The 19,685-nt window shown below is 36.7% G+C and overlaps 2 protein-coding genes across 2 annotated transcripts; one reads left to right on the plus strand and one right to left on the minus strand.

The window, feature by feature from the left end:
• Positions 1-616: 616 nt before the first annotated feature.
• On the minus strand, positions 617-18,663 carry LOC135691353 (inactive serine/threonine-protein kinase ULK4). Its single transcript, XM_065209192.2, has 7 exons — positions 16,894-18,663; positions 11,639-13,408; positions 10,364-10,579; positions 9,665-9,807; positions 8,803-9,319; positions 8,033-8,532; positions 617-7,221 (listed from the first exon to the last, which is right to left on the minus strand). Exons 2-7 carry the CDS (start codon positions 13,341-13,343, stop codon positions 6,325-6,327), a joined length of 3,978 nt encoding a protein of 1,325 aa, XP_065065264.2. The 5' UTR covers positions 13,344-13,408; positions 16,894-18,663; the 3' UTR covers positions 617-6,324.
• On the plus strand, positions 13,417-19,545 carry LOC135691356 (uncharacterized). The gene is made up of 6 exons (XM_065209196.2): positions 13,417-13,607; positions 14,273-14,298; positions 15,286-15,482; positions 16,957-17,031; positions 17,742-17,785; positions 18,660-19,545. The coding sequence occupies exons 1-6, from the start codon at positions 13,438-13,440 to the stop codon at positions 18,793-18,795; spliced, it is 648 nt and encodes a 215-aa protein (XP_065065268.2). The 5' UTR covers positions 13,417-13,437; the 3' UTR covers positions 18,796-19,545.
• Positions 19,546-19,685: the final 140 nt, after the last annotated feature.

Genomic DNA, 19,685 nt, shown 5'->3' on the forward strand with positions numbered 1-19,685 from the left:
TTAAAGGAAAGGATTGATAGATCTGGCCAGTCTCCAAAAAGATTCCCTATCCCTGGTAATGAAAAGATGCTTTAGAATCAATGCTGCATTTTTTAAGAGCCAATTCTAACAAGGTCTCCAAAGATGAATAATACAAATCAAGGTTAGGCCACTAATTTTTATAGAGAAACGTTTCTTCTAGAAATATTTCTGCACGACGTCTTGTTGCACGACGATGAATCGTGTTGTTCTAAATTGATTATAGCTGTAGATGCATTACCAGTTGTAGATTTAGTTTAGTATCCAAACTAGGCCAGTTACTCCCGCTACGCGGGCACGCTGCAGTCCTTCTGTCCAAGAAAGTAAAATTTCCCTCAGCAAAGAAAACAAGTCAGTTAAAACCCCTGATGAATAATAGGAAAATTAGCCTTGGTAAAGACAAGAATTCTGTCGAAGCCCCCAATGAATTATAGGAAAATCTGCTTCTGGAAAAAATACAAAAATGTCTAGCCTCTACATCAAATTGAATGGACACGCCCCGTAGGGGTCACGTGATAAAAAGCAACTTGCTCTGCTAAAGAGTTTGGTAAAAAATTTCAATCGCACTCCTGTGACTATCGCTAGGAAGGGGGTCGTCTAGAATAGAAAGGGGGTAGAGGCTCCCCCCTTCCTAGCGATAGTCACAGGAGTGTGATTGAAATTTACTACCAAAATTTTTAGCAGAGCAAGCTGCTTTTTATCACGTGACATGTGTGAAAAATTCTTTAAGTGGCTGGCCAAAGCATGATGTCAAACTTCAGGTTTGAAAATTGCAATCAGGTCATGAAGATTTCTAATTGGCGATCTAAGCGTATTTAGTTTCTACCATATAATACATATTGTCTTGCTTAATCTTGTTTATAAATGTAAAAGCTTTCTTTAGGGAGGTCACTTGAGTTGTTATCACATTAGGTTTGTAGACAGTTCTGTAAATGCAAGGAGATTTCATCCAGCTTCACCTTCTAATATAACCAAAATCTAACCAAAAACTGGAGCTGGATTTAAGATTTATGCCCAAGTTTAAAGGCGAAGTAACCAATAGACATGGCAATTGGCAATGGTAGAACCGTGGCATTCTTATTGCTAAAGTGAGGTTACTTCTTTGAAGGCAGCACGGAAAGGTGGAAACATCGTATACCAAAGTACTTTTCATCCGACAGCCCTAAGTATTATTGGCAGGTAATGACTAAAGATAAGAAAAAATTTACATTCAGATGCGGATTGAAAGGAATACGAGAGGAAAGTGGTGCCCTCGATTGATTCATTGTTTTGACCAATCGTCTTCTCCTACCCTTTTGCCTAGTTGAAGAGTCCAAAAGAAAAAACGATCATTTTCTGTCTACCCAATACGTGACGCTTTGTTTTGATCTAGACAGCTCCTGAAAGACGTAAATATAAAGACAGCCTTGCCTGTCTACAGGAAGAGTTCGTTTCTGTTCTTCTTTATTTAGAACTTACTCTCGAGTGTTTCAGAACAAGAGCTATTTTATTAATGAAACCAACTTTCAAGTCATCCTTTGAAGCAATAGTTAAAATGCATGCATAGTTTGAGCTGTAAGGCACGACTCTAAAAAAAGGACAGTTCACCTCTATTTAGGCATGTTCCGATGCGTTATGGTAATTACTGATCGAAGTGCAGCCTGCTTGAAATCAAAAGAACGCCATTTTATTGGATGATGATCAAATCTATTTTAGGAAAAACAGGAAAAGCTTGGAGATCCAAACACTTAACTAAGGTCAATTACTTTGAAGAGTTGAATAACTTTTTCTCTGTGTCTTCATATAAAACACATGAAAACGGGGCCAACATGTCATGAAACATATATTTATTCATGTCCCTAGTCGGAAATTAAACTAAACCCTGAGATTGGTAAAAAGGGGTTATTTGATTTATTATATATAATTTAATGCTTAGGTTAAGTTAATGTAATGTACGTGTTTACGTATTGAAAGTATAATTGAGTATTTACGTAATCGAACTACGACAACAATTAAGAAATAAAATGTAATGAGACGTCATCAGCAAAATGAACAGTCGTTACAATAATGGATTGAGTCTGTTTTACAGGAGGTGATTCTGCTATTACGAAGTTATGAGCATTTATATAGATAAGCCTCCTTAATTAACTCTTGGATCAAAGTTTCCGGGAATTTTATCGGCTAGTGTATTACTTTCAGAGAAACAGTTAGCTGCTTTGCATATAAAACGCTAGGTGGAAGCAGTTGTCGAGATCTTTTGAAGACATCAGTGTACAGATCTATCGTTTTAATCCTTACGCCGGGGTCGATCTTGTAGAGATTTGTGCCCGAATATTCGTTAACACACTTCATTATCGTTAACACACTTCATTATCGTTAACACACTTCATTATCGTTAACTACATCATTATGAGAATCAGAAAAACAATGGTTTATCTAAGTGCGTGTCTTTTTATTATGTCGACATGTGCAGTTGAAACATCTTAGACAGTTGTCTTGTGCGCACATTGTTGTAAAATTTGGCGACATCTTCTTCCATGGGATACAATACGTGTCTTGCCAAATCAAGGCCGAAGACCGAAAGTTGAACCTATCGCTATTTATAAATCCAAGAGGGCGATAAATTTTCCATTTCTAAGCCCTGAACAATATGTAATAATTACATTCTTCAAAACTGGGAAACAAAGAACGAATCACCTCATTATGAATTTTGCAAAGGACAGTTAAATTCTGAAAGCCAAATATAATTTTCAATTAGTGCAGCAGGTAAAAGCAGGTTTTCGTATAGATCTTGCTAATTATAATTCTGTCAAAAAATCAAATATCATTTACGAAATCGATTGTCGCGATCACTTATCTCAAAAAAAGACTTTAGAGCCCTGGCAAAACGACTAAGCATTTAATTAAACATTTCACTCAACTTTTGTTTAGTCAAATGGTTAATGAAAAGTTTAGTCGTTTTGCCACTCTGTTTAGTGCTGTTTAATCGTGTTAAGTGTTGTTGAGCAAAGTTTGATCCTGGTCAAAAATGTTTAGCGTTGTTTAGTGTTGTTTAGCAAATGTTTAGCCGTTTTGCCACCAATTATACATTTGTTGTGAACGCACAGGCGCACTAGCTGTGGAAATCCAAAGGTTTTCGTCTGTTTTCGTTGGTTTTCCTGTCTCTACGTGACCCAAAAAGCCTTTATGAAACATCTGTTTATCTAGTTGTAGGTCAATGTCTCTTCTTCAGCAGTCAACTTTGTTGTCAATGATCTAAAAAGTCTTTTCTTTCCGCGTCGCTTCATACAATTCTTATTTTTATCCTTTGCTTGTGCATGGAACAAAATAAACCAAAAGCAAATTCCTATGCAAGATCCCCTACAACCCAACAGCGTCATAGACAGCTCGCAGTTCAAAAAAGTAGAGTTAAAGACTCATTGCTAACAATGAGCCATTACGCTACGCAAGCATCCCATAATGCATTTTTAGACAGTCTGAAATCAATTTACTGCCATTGAAGACAGTTTACTGCCATTGTTTGGATCGTCGCCACGCTCGCAAAGGCCCATTGTTAGCAATGAGTCTTTAAGTTTAGTGAAAAGTTTAGTCACGTTTTGCCATCCTCGCTAAACTTCGCTCAACTTCACTGAACAAAAGTTGAGTAAAATATTTAGTCGTTTTGCCAGGGCTTAACAAAAATTTGACCTTAGGCAATTAGATAAAGGTGTTCCACAGGGATCAGTACTGGGCTCCATACTGTAAATATTTAACGTAAATGATTTGCCAAATGCCACTACTATTAACCCAATTATGTGTATTTTTCAGCTGAACTACGAAATAATTCATTTTAAACTTAATATGAAAGATGGACTTGATAATATGATTGATTGGTCTAGAGCTAACAAACTCTGCCCGAATACAACTGAAACTGTCTTTCAAACTGAAGATGGGAGACGAAGGTGAAAAAGCCGACAGCATGAATTATCTTGGCGTGATAACATTATATCATATTAAGCAAATATTAACAACTTTATTTTTTCCCTGTATTTGTTGCTACCTAGCATCCGAAGGTAGTTTTTAGGACACTGAGAAGCTTATGCTTATCGAGCAGTGTCTTGGTCCTTCCTCTCGATGTGATCACACCTCGTGATTCCTACACCTGGAATTACAGAGGGTTGGCGACTCTCCTCACTCTAGGTGAAAGTTTGGTCATGCCAGGGACTCGAATCACGGACCCTTTGGTTTGTAATCAGCGCCTCTAACAACTGAGCCATCCACGCACCCAACTTGCACCTCGCACCTACAACTTTATTCTAATATTGATGCTTCCATTGCTAGTGATTTGTACTTTTCTACATATTAAGACTCTTTAATGCTATTGATTTTGCTGTTTTTGTTGTTAATGTGCCTGGGCTATATAAGCTCTGTTTTTCCTGTGTGGTGTAGATCATTATTTTAATTAATGTTGTTAGTGCTCTAGGAATAAATTTTATCAAAAGAGTAGTATCCGCAAAGAAAGGGTTTGAGCATATTAGCCTTATTTAACGATAGAATGTGGAAAATTTCAGAATTTTTTAAAAATACATTCATTTCAAGGCATTGAATTGTCTACATTTACATCTACCGTGCGATCAATGTATGCGGTTTAGGAATAAAAAGGACTGGATATTAATATCACTTTACAAAAGTAGCACTGGGGCGTGCTTAAAATTCCCATACTCTAATGTCACTCACTACATCAAATTTTCTATACATTCCAGACCTCGTGTTAATATCTTTCCTGTTAAAGAGTAAAACACAGGAAACTGTGCTCTAGTACTACCGTCTATAAATAGAACTTGGGGAATAATTGAGAAATTTAAAAATCTAATCTTGTTTTGTGCATCAAATTGTCTATATTTACCAGGTTTTGTGTTGTCATCTGTTTCTAGATGGTAGATAAAGGTGTACCACGTGTCCTAATAGAACACCACGAATTACCTCGGTATATACAAAATCAGTTCAATATGTTACAGAGTGGACAAGATATGGCCAATGATTTCTGCTGTTTTGACATGATTCATCAAGTTTAGATCAGGGACAAAATTACAGTGATTTAACGGGACAGGGCTTGTGCTCACGCTGCCATATCACAGCCAGTTTTTAACACGATGAACTTATTTTGCAAATTTATCAATCATGCGGAGGAGAATCCATTGTAATTTTCTTTCCGCTTTTTTATTTTAAGTTGCTGTCTTCAAAATAGCTACAAAAAGCTAATTAAAACCAACCAACAAAACTTAAACAACATAACGCTGTTTGAATTTGTCAAATCAGTTTACGAACCAAAGTCTACATAAACATTGAAGCTCTTCTTGTGTAATTGACCCCCTTACTGACTGACAACGCAATTTCCTGTTTTAAAAATGCATTTCAACAATTTCCTCTAAATTTCTTAGAAAACCCTTCTAAATTCCTCCTAATTTCAAACGCCTTCTTTTCCCTTCCAATCGGCCAAAAATATCGGGAAATGGACACATCCTTCCAAGTGGAAGCACTTGTTACAATTACACGCATACACAATGTCACGTAAGAGGAAGAAAGACGCGTTTGATTGGTTCTTTTGTTTTTTACCAATCAGCGACAGCCGACCTCTCACTTGATTGAAGAGTCCCAGAGAGAAAACAAACTTTTTCTGTCTACACAAGTCGGGATCATTTGTATTGATGTAAACAGATTCGAAAACCTTTAGTGGTAAAAATTTACTCGATAAGAGCATTACCAAACAGCTAGCTTGAATTCACGTCAACTTAGATTTACTTTGCCTCCCATTCACATCGAGGCTCCTGTAGTGAGCACAGCTTAACACATTCTGATCCTAAACCTTATAGCTTGCAAAATCAATAATGCGTGGAAGACAGACAACATAAGAAATCTTACTTCTGATTTCTTTAAACAATGATAATAGACATTAGTTCATTTTAGAACAAATGTCTTTAATTCAAGCCAGATTCAGTAATGTTTTATAAGAAATTTCCATACAAATGTCGATGTTTAAAACAGTAGCTGCAAGGATGATTTCACTAGACGGTCCTTTGAAAGCAAGGCACCGTTAGAGGTGGAGTGTATAAGATTGAGTGATCGAGTAACAGAATACCGTGAAAACCTGATCAGTTGAGGTTAAACTTTAAAGGGAAGGAATAATAAAAGAATCTATCTGTCGCCCATTCTGAAAGCAATGTTAGCACAAGCCAAAAACCGTAAGGCACTTAAAACAGTTTTTACACAGAACGATCTTATGAATACCGACCAGAAACAACAAAATGCTACAAAAATACAATAAAACACAATTTTTGTGAAGACAGTTCAGTTGCTATCTATCAGTGCGAGTATTTCAGATCCAATTGTCTTGACAGCTTTCACATCTGCGTTCAAGACATTTGATGAAGATGATGAGCATATTTGCTTTAAATACTCGCGCAAATCATCGCCGTTGTTTTTTAGCTCTCTTAGCAGGTTGACATTGGATGTAATGAAGCGTTTTACGATTCTCAAAAGAAGCTTCTTCCTTTTGTCGTCAAACAGTTGAATAGCATCCGAAAGACATTCGAGGTTATCATCAGAGAAACATTCGTCGTACTCACCTCCAAACATTTCGGCAGACAAATACAAGCATTGGCATGATATGTCTTGCACATCCCGGTCATCAAAACAAAGCAATGTTATCAGAATTCCATTCAGTTCAGATAGAACTTTACAAGCTTTTAAGAGCTCTTCTACAAAAGCCACGTCTTTTGAAATGTCGCTTTGACTTCTTTTTTCCTCTTTTGAACGCACGATTCTTTTGACTTGTGCCTCTAAACTACGCAGCAATTGGCGCAAAGTGTCTAGCAGAGGGATAAAAAGTAAAGAAGCATGATCAGCTGTCGTGTCTTCTTCCAGCACCGAAGATATTGCTATAAACGCAGTCATTAGATACTCCACTATTCCTTGTTTGAGCAATGGAGCGAGATCGAATTGCTTCGCAGCTACCATGCTAGCGATGACGTTGACAATTGCCACTAGTACTGTACTCCTTGTATCGTTTTGGTGGACTTCAAATAAGTCGATAATCTTAGCCAACATCCCGTCATCCACAAGCAAAGTACCAACGTCTTTAAAGTTATCGATAAATGCGTGAAGCAGCCTCATGCCATAGGCGGGTATTGGGTCTTGGTCTTGCAACACTGCATCAATTCTCTCCAGGAAATATTCCGTAACCATCTGTAAACAAAGAAAAGAGATGCAGTGAAACTGATTTTCGAACTGATCCTTGAATCAAACTGCGTGCATCTTTAAACTCTTATGTGACACTATGCTTGAGTGCTTAAGTGAAAAATTAACTAGCGCAAGCATCATTTGACAGGCTTTGCAGTCTAAAATCTGTACCTTTCAAAAGAAATTGTCAGGTCTAAAATTGAATCTACACGAAAAAGATTCCCCACAAAGTATTTTTCACTGCCTAAAGCAGATTTCCTGCTTATTCCTATTTCAGAATTATATAAACTTGCTAGTCTATAAAGCATAGTTTTAGTCAGATTTTTACCAAATGTGATTAGTCTTTTGTCAAATTCTCAACTATCGAATCTGAAGTAAAGAAAACGACTCAAAATGTACTTTCTTAGTTTACAAACTCATTGTTGGGAGCACTGTCTCCCACACTCTTAGCAGGATACTTTCTGTTTATTTTTTGAATGCTCATTTTAGGAGATCTGTTTTCTGTTTACCCCTACTCCTACTCTACCCCTACTCTACATTTCCAATTTTATCCACCGTTCTCTCTATTAGATGGTAATTGGCTGAAAACGAAACCTCCACGCTTGCAGAGTTTTGTAAAATGCAGATATATTGCATCTTTCTTGTCGAACAATTTTTAATCGCACCATTACGTACAAAGATATTTTCCGTAATTTTGACAGTTCACAGCTTCATTAATTTATAAAACACTTTAAAAGATCATTTCAACTACAAAAGGGACCCTGAAATATCATCTATAATGATTTTGCTTTAAGGAGAAAGACTATGCAGAACTTACTTGGTTCAACAATTTGCCTGTTTTGTCACTGGTGGTATCCCTTGCCGATTTAATGCATTCATCATTCTCCAAATAGAGGGACGAAACATCTGAAAATAGCTTCATTGCCAGCATTCGATTGTCACCAGATGAACTTGAGCAAAACGCTCCAAGGGAAGGCAGCATTGCTTCAATGACCATTTCTCTGTTATCAAGCAACAGAGGAGGGTGCTGTGAGACTGCCTCGACAATTGAGAAGGTAGTACGAATGACCTCTTCTAATCTAGTCGAGCCTAAGCCTGCACTAATGTTCGTCTGACCCTCATCCACGCTCTGGATGCAACGAAGCAAAGCTCCGAGTGAATCGATAAAGTTGTCATTAACAACACGTGGTCTGAAAAGTGGGCTCGTTATGACGTGGAGAACTACAGGAAGGTTTGGTAGGGAGGAGCGAAGCTGTTTCAGATTTGACGAGGGTGGATGATGACGCCCATAGACCGCTTCAAACGCCTTGACGATTCCTGTCGTAAGCAAAAAAGGAACAATACCGAGCATGAAAAAACAATGCCTTGACGATTGCTGTCGTAAGCAAAAAACGAACAGTACCGGGCATAAAAAAATATCCATTATGAAACATTTATGACGTTGTCGCCAGAGAAGTGCCTGCCATTGAAAATGAAAGTAACCGATAGGCCAAAATTAATATATTCATACCAGGGACCATTTTTAATGAGTAATTACCCTTTTTCGAATCTTCTACGAACACATTTAACACGATTAACATAACTTACCTTGAAGAAAGCGAGGAACCTGTTCAAGAATTACATTCACACACTTGTCTTTGCACTGTTTTAAGTAGGATAAGACCTGGGCCTCTGACTTTGCACTGTTGCCAGACGATGTTTTTCTGCTGTCCCTCTCAATGTAGGTTACTAGCTTGGCTTGGCAACTGTCAAGCAATGCATTTTGGGAATTTCCACAAATTTTGGCGACGAAGAGATACACCTTGCCTCTAACTACAAAAGATGGGGTTTCCAAGATCCGTGTAAACTTGCCAATTGAGATCGAGTCTTGAGCAATTCTTTTATAAAATGTTGGTACTTGTAGTAATGTAATAAGTACTGTCAGCAATGGCTGTTGTATTCTTAATGAACAAGCAAACAGACTTTTCAGCACTTCTTCAATACCAACCCGCTCGACAACTTGCTGGAAAATTGTATTAGAGTGCATGGCCAATCGGCTCAAGGCTGAAATAGCTGTGAGTTTTTCCGCATCAGACACAGCGTGGCTGAACAAACTCCATAGATTCTGAAGAAGAATTATTGAAAAGCTGAAAAAATCTACAGTTCATACACACCCAAAAATTCAGTTCAAAGATTTGAAGGCTAATATTAAATTGGTCCCAAAACCAAACTCTAAGAAAAATAACATTATTTACAAGAAACTACTTCGAAGTTTTTAAACATATTTTGATTATTATCTCATTAAAATATCAAAATGATATGACATGCTGCTGTTTACGTAGGTGTGTCAGCAAAATGTAGCTTTAAATGAAACGGGACTCTGCCTCTGTCCAAACATTTTGCAAATGACCCAAATTAGGAATGCCTTAATTTGAACGAACATAACCTGACATAAAATTAAAGGCTTCACCTGTCCAACGTCCTTCGCCAAAAATTTTTTGCAGTATCTCCCAGCTGTTGTTGCAATATTCTCAATTATTTTTGCAGCAATGTGTTGCACAGTTACATCTTCAGATGACTGCAAACACCTTGCCACCATAGTGAATGAAGCACCTAGAATTAAATTGCCTCGTGAATGACAAAGCATGCACAAAATTGTGGAGGAATACATTTATCATGCTGTTATTTTAGGGGCTCAACATTTCATGAGCATATACTAACAAGCTTTGCATTCAAAAAATATTGTGTGATGCCATGGACTGAAGATCTGCCAGCTTAAAGAAAACAATTCCTCTCATTCTGGACATTATTAAAGACCAAAGTAGTCTAAAGATAGTATAGTGAAACTTACATAGCCATCAAAAGGGCTGAATGATATAAATTCATAACAAAGTAAAGTAAGGCACATATTTGTACAAGCTAAAAACATACCACGCATTAATAACAATTTGGGTCTTCGTGCCAAGCATTATAAGCATTAATTTTTAAAGCAGTCCCATCTCAAGAAAAAATTTGGCCCTTTAGAGAGTGACACTTGCAGGTAGTCTTTTCACCAACATACCAATCACAAAACAAAGCTATAAAACTATACTTGTTGTCCTTTACTTTCAAGCTTTCAAAGGTATCACATGTTACTACCTTACATGGGGTCTCTAGTTGAAGATCATACCTGGGGGTTCCCAAGCTGAAATGATTTTATCTTCTCCTTCTTCTTGTGTTGCAGCATAAAACATGAACTCTCCTAAAGCTGGTAACACCACTGTTTTCAGGCTAGTCACACACAAATTGTCTCTAAGACACTCAGTCAAGGCACCAAACACTTCTGTCATTTTAAAATTTGGAGATATGTAGGTTGCAGAGCAAGCCAACAAGCCAAGGAGCCTTGCTGCAAGGAAAAAACATTAACCATTTGAAGATTGATGTTTACCTGCTATATGAGCTTGATTGTGCATAGCTTGGCTGCAAAGAACAGGGAGGTTTTAGGTTGCAGCTTTGAGTTTCATGCTCAAAGCAACTGAAAGTAAACTTTAAGTACAAAGATTATGCTAGTCTATATACATGATCAGTATTTACATAAGAAGTCTTATGTAAAGGCCCATGGCAAACCAAGAAGGCGAAACTCTATAGCCAGCCTTTGAGGATACATCTTTCGTTTAACTGTGATTCATCCAATGTTGTGTATCTTATGGAATGTAAAGTCTGTGGTGTACAGTATGTGGGTAGCACTTGCACGCCGTTTAAGCTTAGGTTTAATAACTACAAGGTGTGCAATCATAAGTTTATTGGGGCTCTTCGAGTATACTTCAGGCTGATTTTCTCCGCCATTTTGCAGGGAAGGATCATCATGGATTTCTCGAAGAAACTAAAAAAACAATGATTATAGATAGAGTTAATGGGAATGGTAGGATGCATGAAAGTTTCTGGCAGTATAAGTTGGAAACTTTCGCACCCCGGGGCCTCATTATTAGGTTAGTTGACACATAGTTTAATTTTTTTCCCCAATCATTTTGTTTATTTTCTCCTTATTACTTCTGTTTATTATTTCCAAGTTTTTATCTATTTTCAGCGCATGCATGCCAGACTGACAGAGGGAAATTATTTCCACAAGGTTGCTGCCCAATTGTAAAAATAATGCACCTGGTCGGAATTGAACTCCAGTTTCCTGCATCAAAAGCCACGATTATTCCACTGAGCCAGAAGGCCCAATGATTGGTTACTTCTGAAGCCACCCTTGGTGATCTCACTGTAAACAGAGCAGTTGTTTCTTCTGTTTCGGCTTTCGAAGCCTTTCTCAGATTTATATATATAATTGACCTGTTTAATGATATACATGCAACATCTATTCATAAAAAGTAAAATGAATTCATCAATTCTAGGACTTTATCATATTTATCACAGACTTCATTATATACATCATAACTCATATTCAATAAATGGATCTTACCTACTCTGAGCTTCACTTCTTGTTGTGATGGACCTTTGAGATCATTGAGAAGTAGTTTAGTGGTATTTTTTTCTAACATCATATTGGCTACATGTTCATTTTTTGCTATGCTGACAAGATATCCCAATGTATGTAGTTTTGCTTTTTGACTTGTTTGAGAATCTGCTGTCTTGTTGCCACTACTAAATGACATCAAAGCACTAGTAATCTCATCAATGTGCTGCTCTACTTGGTGTTTTGTATAATTATTAATTTTGTCGACCCTGTGAGTTGAAAATGGAACAGTGTGTGCATCCCACTTTGGCGAAATCTGTTTGGTCACCTTTGGGTTATCCACTATAGGGGTGACCTCTAGGTCTGAAGGATGATATAATAAATCAATAAAGGAGACATTCAAATCAAAGTGGGTTATGTCTTTGTGTTCCTGGTTATTTTGATCTTTGCTAAGCATTAGGCTTTGATCCAAGGATTTGTCGATGTCATTCTTCCTTCTTGATTCTCTTGATTGAGAGTAATTTTCTTTACTCCTTCTGAAAGAAGTGGATGTATCCAACGATATTTTCCCTGCATTACGTAGGTCTAATGTGGCAAACCCTTTTCCTAAGTTTCCTCTGTGTTTTTGAACATGGTCAATAGAAGTTGTACTATCATTCAGCTCAGAGATATCCGAATCTTCAATTCTTCTAGCTCCTATTCTATCTGACTTTTGTTCAGACTCACAGTCTATAAAACCATCTGCATATTTAGAAACAAGACCAACATCTTTTTGCACATCAAAGCTCCCTCTAGATTCCTCTTCAAAATACCTAGTGTCATCTTCAATCATTGTTTCATTGGCTTCTTCATCTAAGAGATGAGACAGTGATCCATTCCAAAACTTGTGCATACACAAGTCTTGCATACAAAGTCTCTTGCTTGGATCTTTAGAGAGGAGGTGCTTTATCAATGACTGTAAATCATCTGATGCCTCCAAATGAGACTGATTATGCTCTTGAACTAGCTTTGGTACATCACTGGTAGTAATGATTGAAACCAACTCTTCAAATTGTGTAGCTACATATGGTGGTCTCCCAGTAAAACATTCATATAAAAGGCAACCAAGTGCCCATATATCACTTTGCTTTGTGTGAAAGCCACCTTGTAGCACCTCTGGTGCTATGTAAAATGGCAGGCTCTTCACCAAACGCTTTGAAAACATTTCCTCGTGAGATATACCAAGTCCAAAATCAGAATCTTCTGGCTCGTTGTCAAGCGCATCCTGTTCACCATCAACTTTCGATACAGTAAAATTGCTGAGTTTTAGACAACCAGAGCCATCTAGTATGATTTTAGAGGGCGACAGATCGCATAACAAAATGTTACAGGAGTGAAGGTAGAACAGAGCTTCTACGATGTTTATGCCGAATTTACGGATAGTTTCTTCTGGCAGAAAACCATCTTGATGCAGGATCTTTTCTAATGTTATTCCTGTACATAGCTCTACAACCAGCCACAAATGATTTGATGTTTCATACCATTCAAAGAACTGAACAATGTTTTCGTGGTGCAAATTATGACTGATTCGTACACTATTTTGCAAATCTTCTCGCTTTGACTTATCTACGCAATGAATTGCAAAATAATTTACAGTTCCTTTCCTTCGTCCCTTGTAAACAACCCTTTGCTCACCGCGACCAAGCTCATCATACAACACGAAATTCTCCATCCCTTAGTGACTGTCGTTACTTTACTGCCATCTTCTCATCGGCCTCGACGTCTCGTTCTGAATTTCTAGGATCGATGGAATCGAGATTGTAAAAATGGTAGAGATGTTGCCTGCGTTAGTGAGAACTTTCAGAAAAGAACTTCTCCCACATTTTGGGCAGGGCGAACGCACATTACAGAAATTCTGCACTTGTGCAATATTGCAAAAGAAGGACAAATATTCATTAAAAAACATCGGCTCAAATAAGCCCCAGGTGTCTGGCAGGTAAATTTTGAATGGTTTGTTATTGATCGATCATCTCATTTCACAACATTCATATAACACAAGCATTACTTTCCTTTTTCACGGCGGTTTGTGTTTATTTAGCTTGTTTTGAAGAGAAAATACAGTGCTTAGTTGTTTTGGAGATATTTCTGTGCTAGAAATTTTTTAAAATGTTTGCTATTCTGTTTGCTATTTAGACAAATTCTGTTGCATATTTTAATTACATTAAAATCAAAAAACTTATTTTGACTATTAGATGAGACAGTTTGAAAGCCAAGTGTTGTTGGCTGTGTTTAGTAGCTATGTCTTGTGTTTTTATTGTATTATTTGATCCTTTTTTATGTAGGCCTATTTAGATATGGTACTATTTCAATAATATTTTGTCTATATGAATATAAAATAAGATTGCAGGTAGTGAAATTGTGAAATGCAGAATTAGAACTTAAACAATAAATTATTTAAAAAATCTCAGATTTTACACCGCACAAATCTGGCTGCTCATTTGGATGATTCAATCATTGATTTTGGACATTATGCCTATGAATTTAGTGTTGATATTGAAGTTGCTGGAAATTTCATAAAATTTTGCATCATTAATAAAGTAATTTTAGGTTTAAAAGTTTCTTGACAAATAATCAAGTAGATCATCTCTGGATTTATTGTAGGAGAAAAAAAGCTCCAGACTACAAGAGTAAGTCTTGACTTGGTTTTTAATTTGAAATATTTCTGTGTTTGAAGATTAATTTTCTCTGTCCTCCAATAAGGATATTATGTAACTGTCACATCTAGGCTGGTTCATTTTTGTGTACAAAGAATGAGTAAACTGTGTGGTATATGTATGTGTGAAATTTAGAATGGTCTGTCCAGGTATTGTCTATTCTATCATTGTTTTACTTCCCATACCAGGGCCTTGTGGTCCTACCTAAATATACTGAAATATATACTATATATACTACATTCTATAAACTGAAATCCCAAGCAAGATCCTAAAACGTATCCAGGCATGATCACTTTTAATGGTTTCCACTCCTAAAAGCAATAAGTCCTGCAAAGGACCAGGCATTTGGATCTGTGGCCAAAAGCTAACCCATTTGAAAAATAAACAGCTTTTGGCTAAAAAAGGTTCCCTTCAGCACATGAACAGCAGGGGTGAGGAATAATGGAATCAAAGAAAGCACATCCTTTTTAGAAAAATTAACATTGTGTCAGTGGTTGGCTCTTTAGAACTGAGCTGTAGATCTGTGCTGTGCTCTGAGACAAACACAGAGCAGAGTTGTGACTCTAAAACCAGACAGAAAAATTCCATTTATAACTAGGATGAATCCTTTCTATTGACTCTAGATGGACCTGATAATGAAGCAGTGTTTTGAACTTCTGCACCAATGCACCTTCGTTACTAACTCTAGGGAATTAATGTTTTAAGCACATCGTGACTGCAAATAGTTAAATACTTAGTAACTGTTTCAATTTCAAAACAGAAACTCAAGTTTATGTAAAGAGCAAAAAGCTACAACAGCATCATAAGAGTACCAGTATTCTTTGTACACATCAACAGGATACTTACTTTATTGTTAAACTGACAGATGTATAAATTGCCAGATAATTTGCTAAATTCTATCAACTGCTGTCTAAGATACATAGCGTCTTAAAACCTGAACCAATTGTGATTGTATTTTAGGGTTTGGTGGGAGCAAGGAATTCCCAGTATCTGTGTTTCAGCTGCCAAGGCTGGATCAGAATGAAATAGACCTGGAGAGTGGATCCAAGCACAAAGCTATGATTGAAAATGCCCTGCACAGTGCAATTGAATGTCTAATCTTTTCTAATGAATTGAATGACGATGTTCTAACTGGATGTCCTATAGAAATAACAAAGGTTACTTTACATGCTATCTATCTCATTTTAACAAGCCTACAACAAAACTGCTAGATGATATAAGCAGAAATATTTTGCATCCTCAGTGATGTGAGGGGCTACTCTGAAATCTATAACTAGGTATGAAAGAATAGAATAATAATGACTGCTCTAAAATGCTCTAGAAAAAACCAATAATAGGTAAGGTTTCAAAGTGAATGGAGGTGATTGGAAGAAGCAAGTAGGTTAGAATAAGTGGATAGGGGTTTCTATTGTTTCTCAAAAGGTTGGATCTTTGTGTTACTGTTTCATCATTTTACATGTTTTGGGTCAGAAACAAGCAAGAATAAATAGGTTGGGGAAGGCTGCACTAACGATGTCATCGATAGAATTTTTTCTTTCAAAAAGCGTCACATAATTATTATTAGCAATTTCAGAGTAGCAGTCTTTGATTATACCTAAAAAGGAACCAATACACACTGCATTCTTCCTTTCATGTCACTTTCTACTCATATCTCAATATAAATTCCCTTTCTCATTCTGTCGGTGTCACTATCCTGTTCTTCATACTATGACGAGTGCAGTTAGTCTAATGCAAGTTTTAAAAAGTTTTTTTTAAAGTGGAAGGGTCATTTACAATCTCATTGCAGATGGTATACTATACCTAAGTTCCTCTGTGTTGCAAAGAATATGGGGTCAACCCTTGAGATGTTAGAGGCTCCTTGATTGTTTGGCGAAAATTACTTTAGTACTGTATAATTTCACGCAACTCTCGTCATTTAGAAATTTTGGGTAACATGAATTGTACTCATTTGATAGTTTTTAAGATGAGCTTCGTATAATAATTGCAGTTTTTCAATTGGCAGATGTTTGAAGAAATTGCCCGTAAACTTCTTCTGGTCTTGCTCTATACCGTTTTCCTTTCTGATACTGTCAAACGTACCAAGTTAAAAGCTACAATACAAATACTTTATGGGGATACACATAGAACGAGAATGGATGAGAATTAGCCAAGAGCCACTCCTCTGCTTCTACGCTCCTACTTTCTAATTCCGCGCTCGAATTTATGTGGCTCTGGTACCCAGGTTACATTTAGACACAGCAAATGTTTCTTGAAACAGCTGTTGTTGCAAGCAAAGTGCGACCCTAAGTTGAGCTTAATTGAACAGTTTTGCATATTTGGACCTGAATTTCATGTGAAAAATAGTGTCACTTTAAGCACGAAAACGAGAGTTGACTTTAAATCTAAAACGATTGAAATATACTGACTCTTTTAAAATGACTTTTCAGGCTCTGCTATGCCACTAAACTTCGTTAAATGAAAATCGTAGATATAAAGAATATTCATCAACTGCTACGATTTGCAGAAGATTAAGAAGCCTTACTTTTCTTAAGAAACTAATCTGACTCATAATGAATATAATCTCATTACCCGTGCCGTGATCCCTCAATCTCTTTTTGACTTTCGTATTCAGAAAGCAATTATTTATTCTAGGTTGAGCTTGCTTCCAATTTTTCCAGCGCCTTTGTTTACTGGAAACTTGATGACGTTCCTGGTGGCCCAACTGAGGTAATTCGAACTAACATTTTATTGCTTCATTCTAAATCTTCATCCATTTTGAAGTAATGAGGTTTCCAATGGCTGGTTCTTTCCTTGAAGGAAAAAAACATTTTCTTGTGGTTTGTTGAATTTCATTGTAGCAATTTGATTAATTTTAACTGGTCACCTCGGCAATTGACTCAGCTATTATCCTCTTAACATGTTTTCCTCTGGCTGTTACTTTAAAAAAAGTAAGATGAAGCAATATATTTTTGCGTTAGAGTAAAGAATGGCCTTCAATGATTCGAATATAAAGTCAAATTGGCTGATTATTGGCACTTCATTTTTGTGTACGAAGAATGAGTAAACTATGTGGTGGGTGGGCCAAGGGGAACGCATACATATACATACCTATATTCTGTAGTTATGGTAACTGCTCACTTGAGCTAGGCCGAATTAAAGCTCGGACGAATTTGAGCTTTTGTCGGCTTTCAGGCCAATGCAAATCGCTTGTACAAAAGTTTTCATGTCGTGGCTTGCAGATTTTGTGAAACAGAATGAAATGGCATTCTGACATACGTTTTACAAATTTGACATCAGCGAAACGGTTGGAAGATATGCATTTGCGTGGGAAGTATACAGACAGACACTTTTGAGTTTTACATGAATTTCATTTTCAGTACAACTTTTTCATGCAATCTTCTATTTTGATTTCTATAAATCTCTGTGTCAATTTTCAGGAAGAAATTTCTCAAGCTTTCGATCAAAATCTGGAATTTATCAGGTATTTTGTATTCAGGTATTATTTGAATCTTGTACATCAAGATGAAACAATCAGGGTTTATCATTGACTAGATTTGGGGTAAAATCGTCTATCTATAACATCAGTCAATCCTTCACTCATATGTGAAGGGTGTAGACCTTGTTCTAAGACCCTCAATATTTCCAGTGCATGGCATGTAAATGTTTTATATCAATCCGATGCATACTCAGGATTCAGCCACTCTGTGTTGTAAGTCGAAAAATGTTTTCGCATACCATAGAGCTGGCAAACACAGCCCCTTTGATATGGTTTACTCTGTTGATTAGGCTACTCCATTGATTCCCTAGGTATAAAGCATTAAGTACCCCTAAGAAGGAAATGAACCAATTCTTTCATTAAAGAAAAGCAAGCAAGAATAGCCTTAAGGCTGATATATTAAAAGTGCTTCAACATAAGCCTGTCTGTTATTCTCATTTTCTTCTAGATTATGAGAGGAAGCCAACCATCCAATGTTTATAGCGTAGTTATGACGTAATATCGTAGACATAGTAGTACAATAAAATACTTTGGCTCTTGTGCAGTTGGCTGGCGGACTATGCATATAGCGTCTTATTTTCTAAAAGAAACGTTTCGTGGTTTTTATCCTTGAAACGTGTTTGATTGTCTAGTTTTGCACTGGCGTATTTGCACAGAGAGGGAAGGTTTATCTAAGATCAAACTCCGATGAATCCTCTCTAAGCCATTCCAACGTATAATATTGATTATTTGGCCTGTCTTAGTTTTCTTGTCTTATTTTGATGCCATCAAGTCGTTTATTTCGTGTCATTAAACTAAACTGACGTTTTTGCTTAGCCTTTAGTTTATTGGTAACACTGACACACCAATTTCTTTTCAGAAATATGCTGCCAGCGTACCACTCAATGACGCATACTCCACTTGTGACATTTGTTAAAGATTTGAAGTTAGCAAAGGAAAGGGAAATTGATAATCTTTTAAAACAGATAGAACTAAATATCCCGAACCAAGGTTGATGGCAACTAGTGCAAACAGACTACAAGTCAAATTTGAGAATTTTTTACATTGAGCTAGATGGAAATTTTCTGAATACTTAGTTTTTTTGGTATTTATTTAAGTTGCAATATTATGACAACAGGTCTGGATGCAGTTGGTGTATGAAGTTATGATAATATCAGTAAATATCAGTTCTGATATCAAGGAAAGACGCAGTTATCGAGTCCACGGCCTAGACACAAGCCTAGTAGAATGCATATAAAAGGCCTAGTATCACCCCCACCCAGTACCTCTTTGGACGTGTGAAATCAAAAGCACAGATATCAGTTTTGACGGGGGGTGTCGTAGAGCACGCTGTCTGGAATCTCGTACGCTTCTAGGTTATATAAGATTTACCCTAGGTATTACAAATACCAAAAAACAGGTACAACCTTGAAGCCCCGATTAATAATTTTCAGCTTTGGGTGACTGGTGTTTTGAGCCAAGTATTTGATTTGTTCCCCAGTGTTATACGACAAATTATATGTAGGTAATTTCATACCTTAATCGAGTTAAATCACAATTTAAAACACTAATATTCACGTTCACGCGAATAGTTTATACGCTCACTATTTGAGAGCTATGAAAGTTTTATGTCACAGAGACGAAAGCAATAACGAACACAGAGATATTGCTATTGCTGTTAACGTAAACAAATTTTTGTGTAGTTAAAACATTTTTCACACAATCTTTATTGCGAGTGTTTTTGGGAAATAAAAACATTGTTTTGAGTCTGTTTTTACCTTTTTTATCGCTTTTTTTTCATTTTTCATTTCACACATACTGTTTATTTTTGTGTTAAATGCTGTACTCTGGTAAACGCCGCCCTCTATTAAACGCCGCGGCAGGAATTTTAGAGGAAATGCGGTAT

The sequence above is a fragment of the Rhopilema esculentum genome, chromosome 4 (genome assembly GCF_057945365.1).
Source record: "Rhopilema esculentum isolate cy_ngs chromosome 4, ASM5794536v1, whole genome shotgun sequence".
Lineage (NCBI taxonomy): Eukaryota > Metazoa > Cnidaria > Scyphozoa > Rhizostomeae > Rhizostomatidae > Rhopilema > Rhopilema esculentum.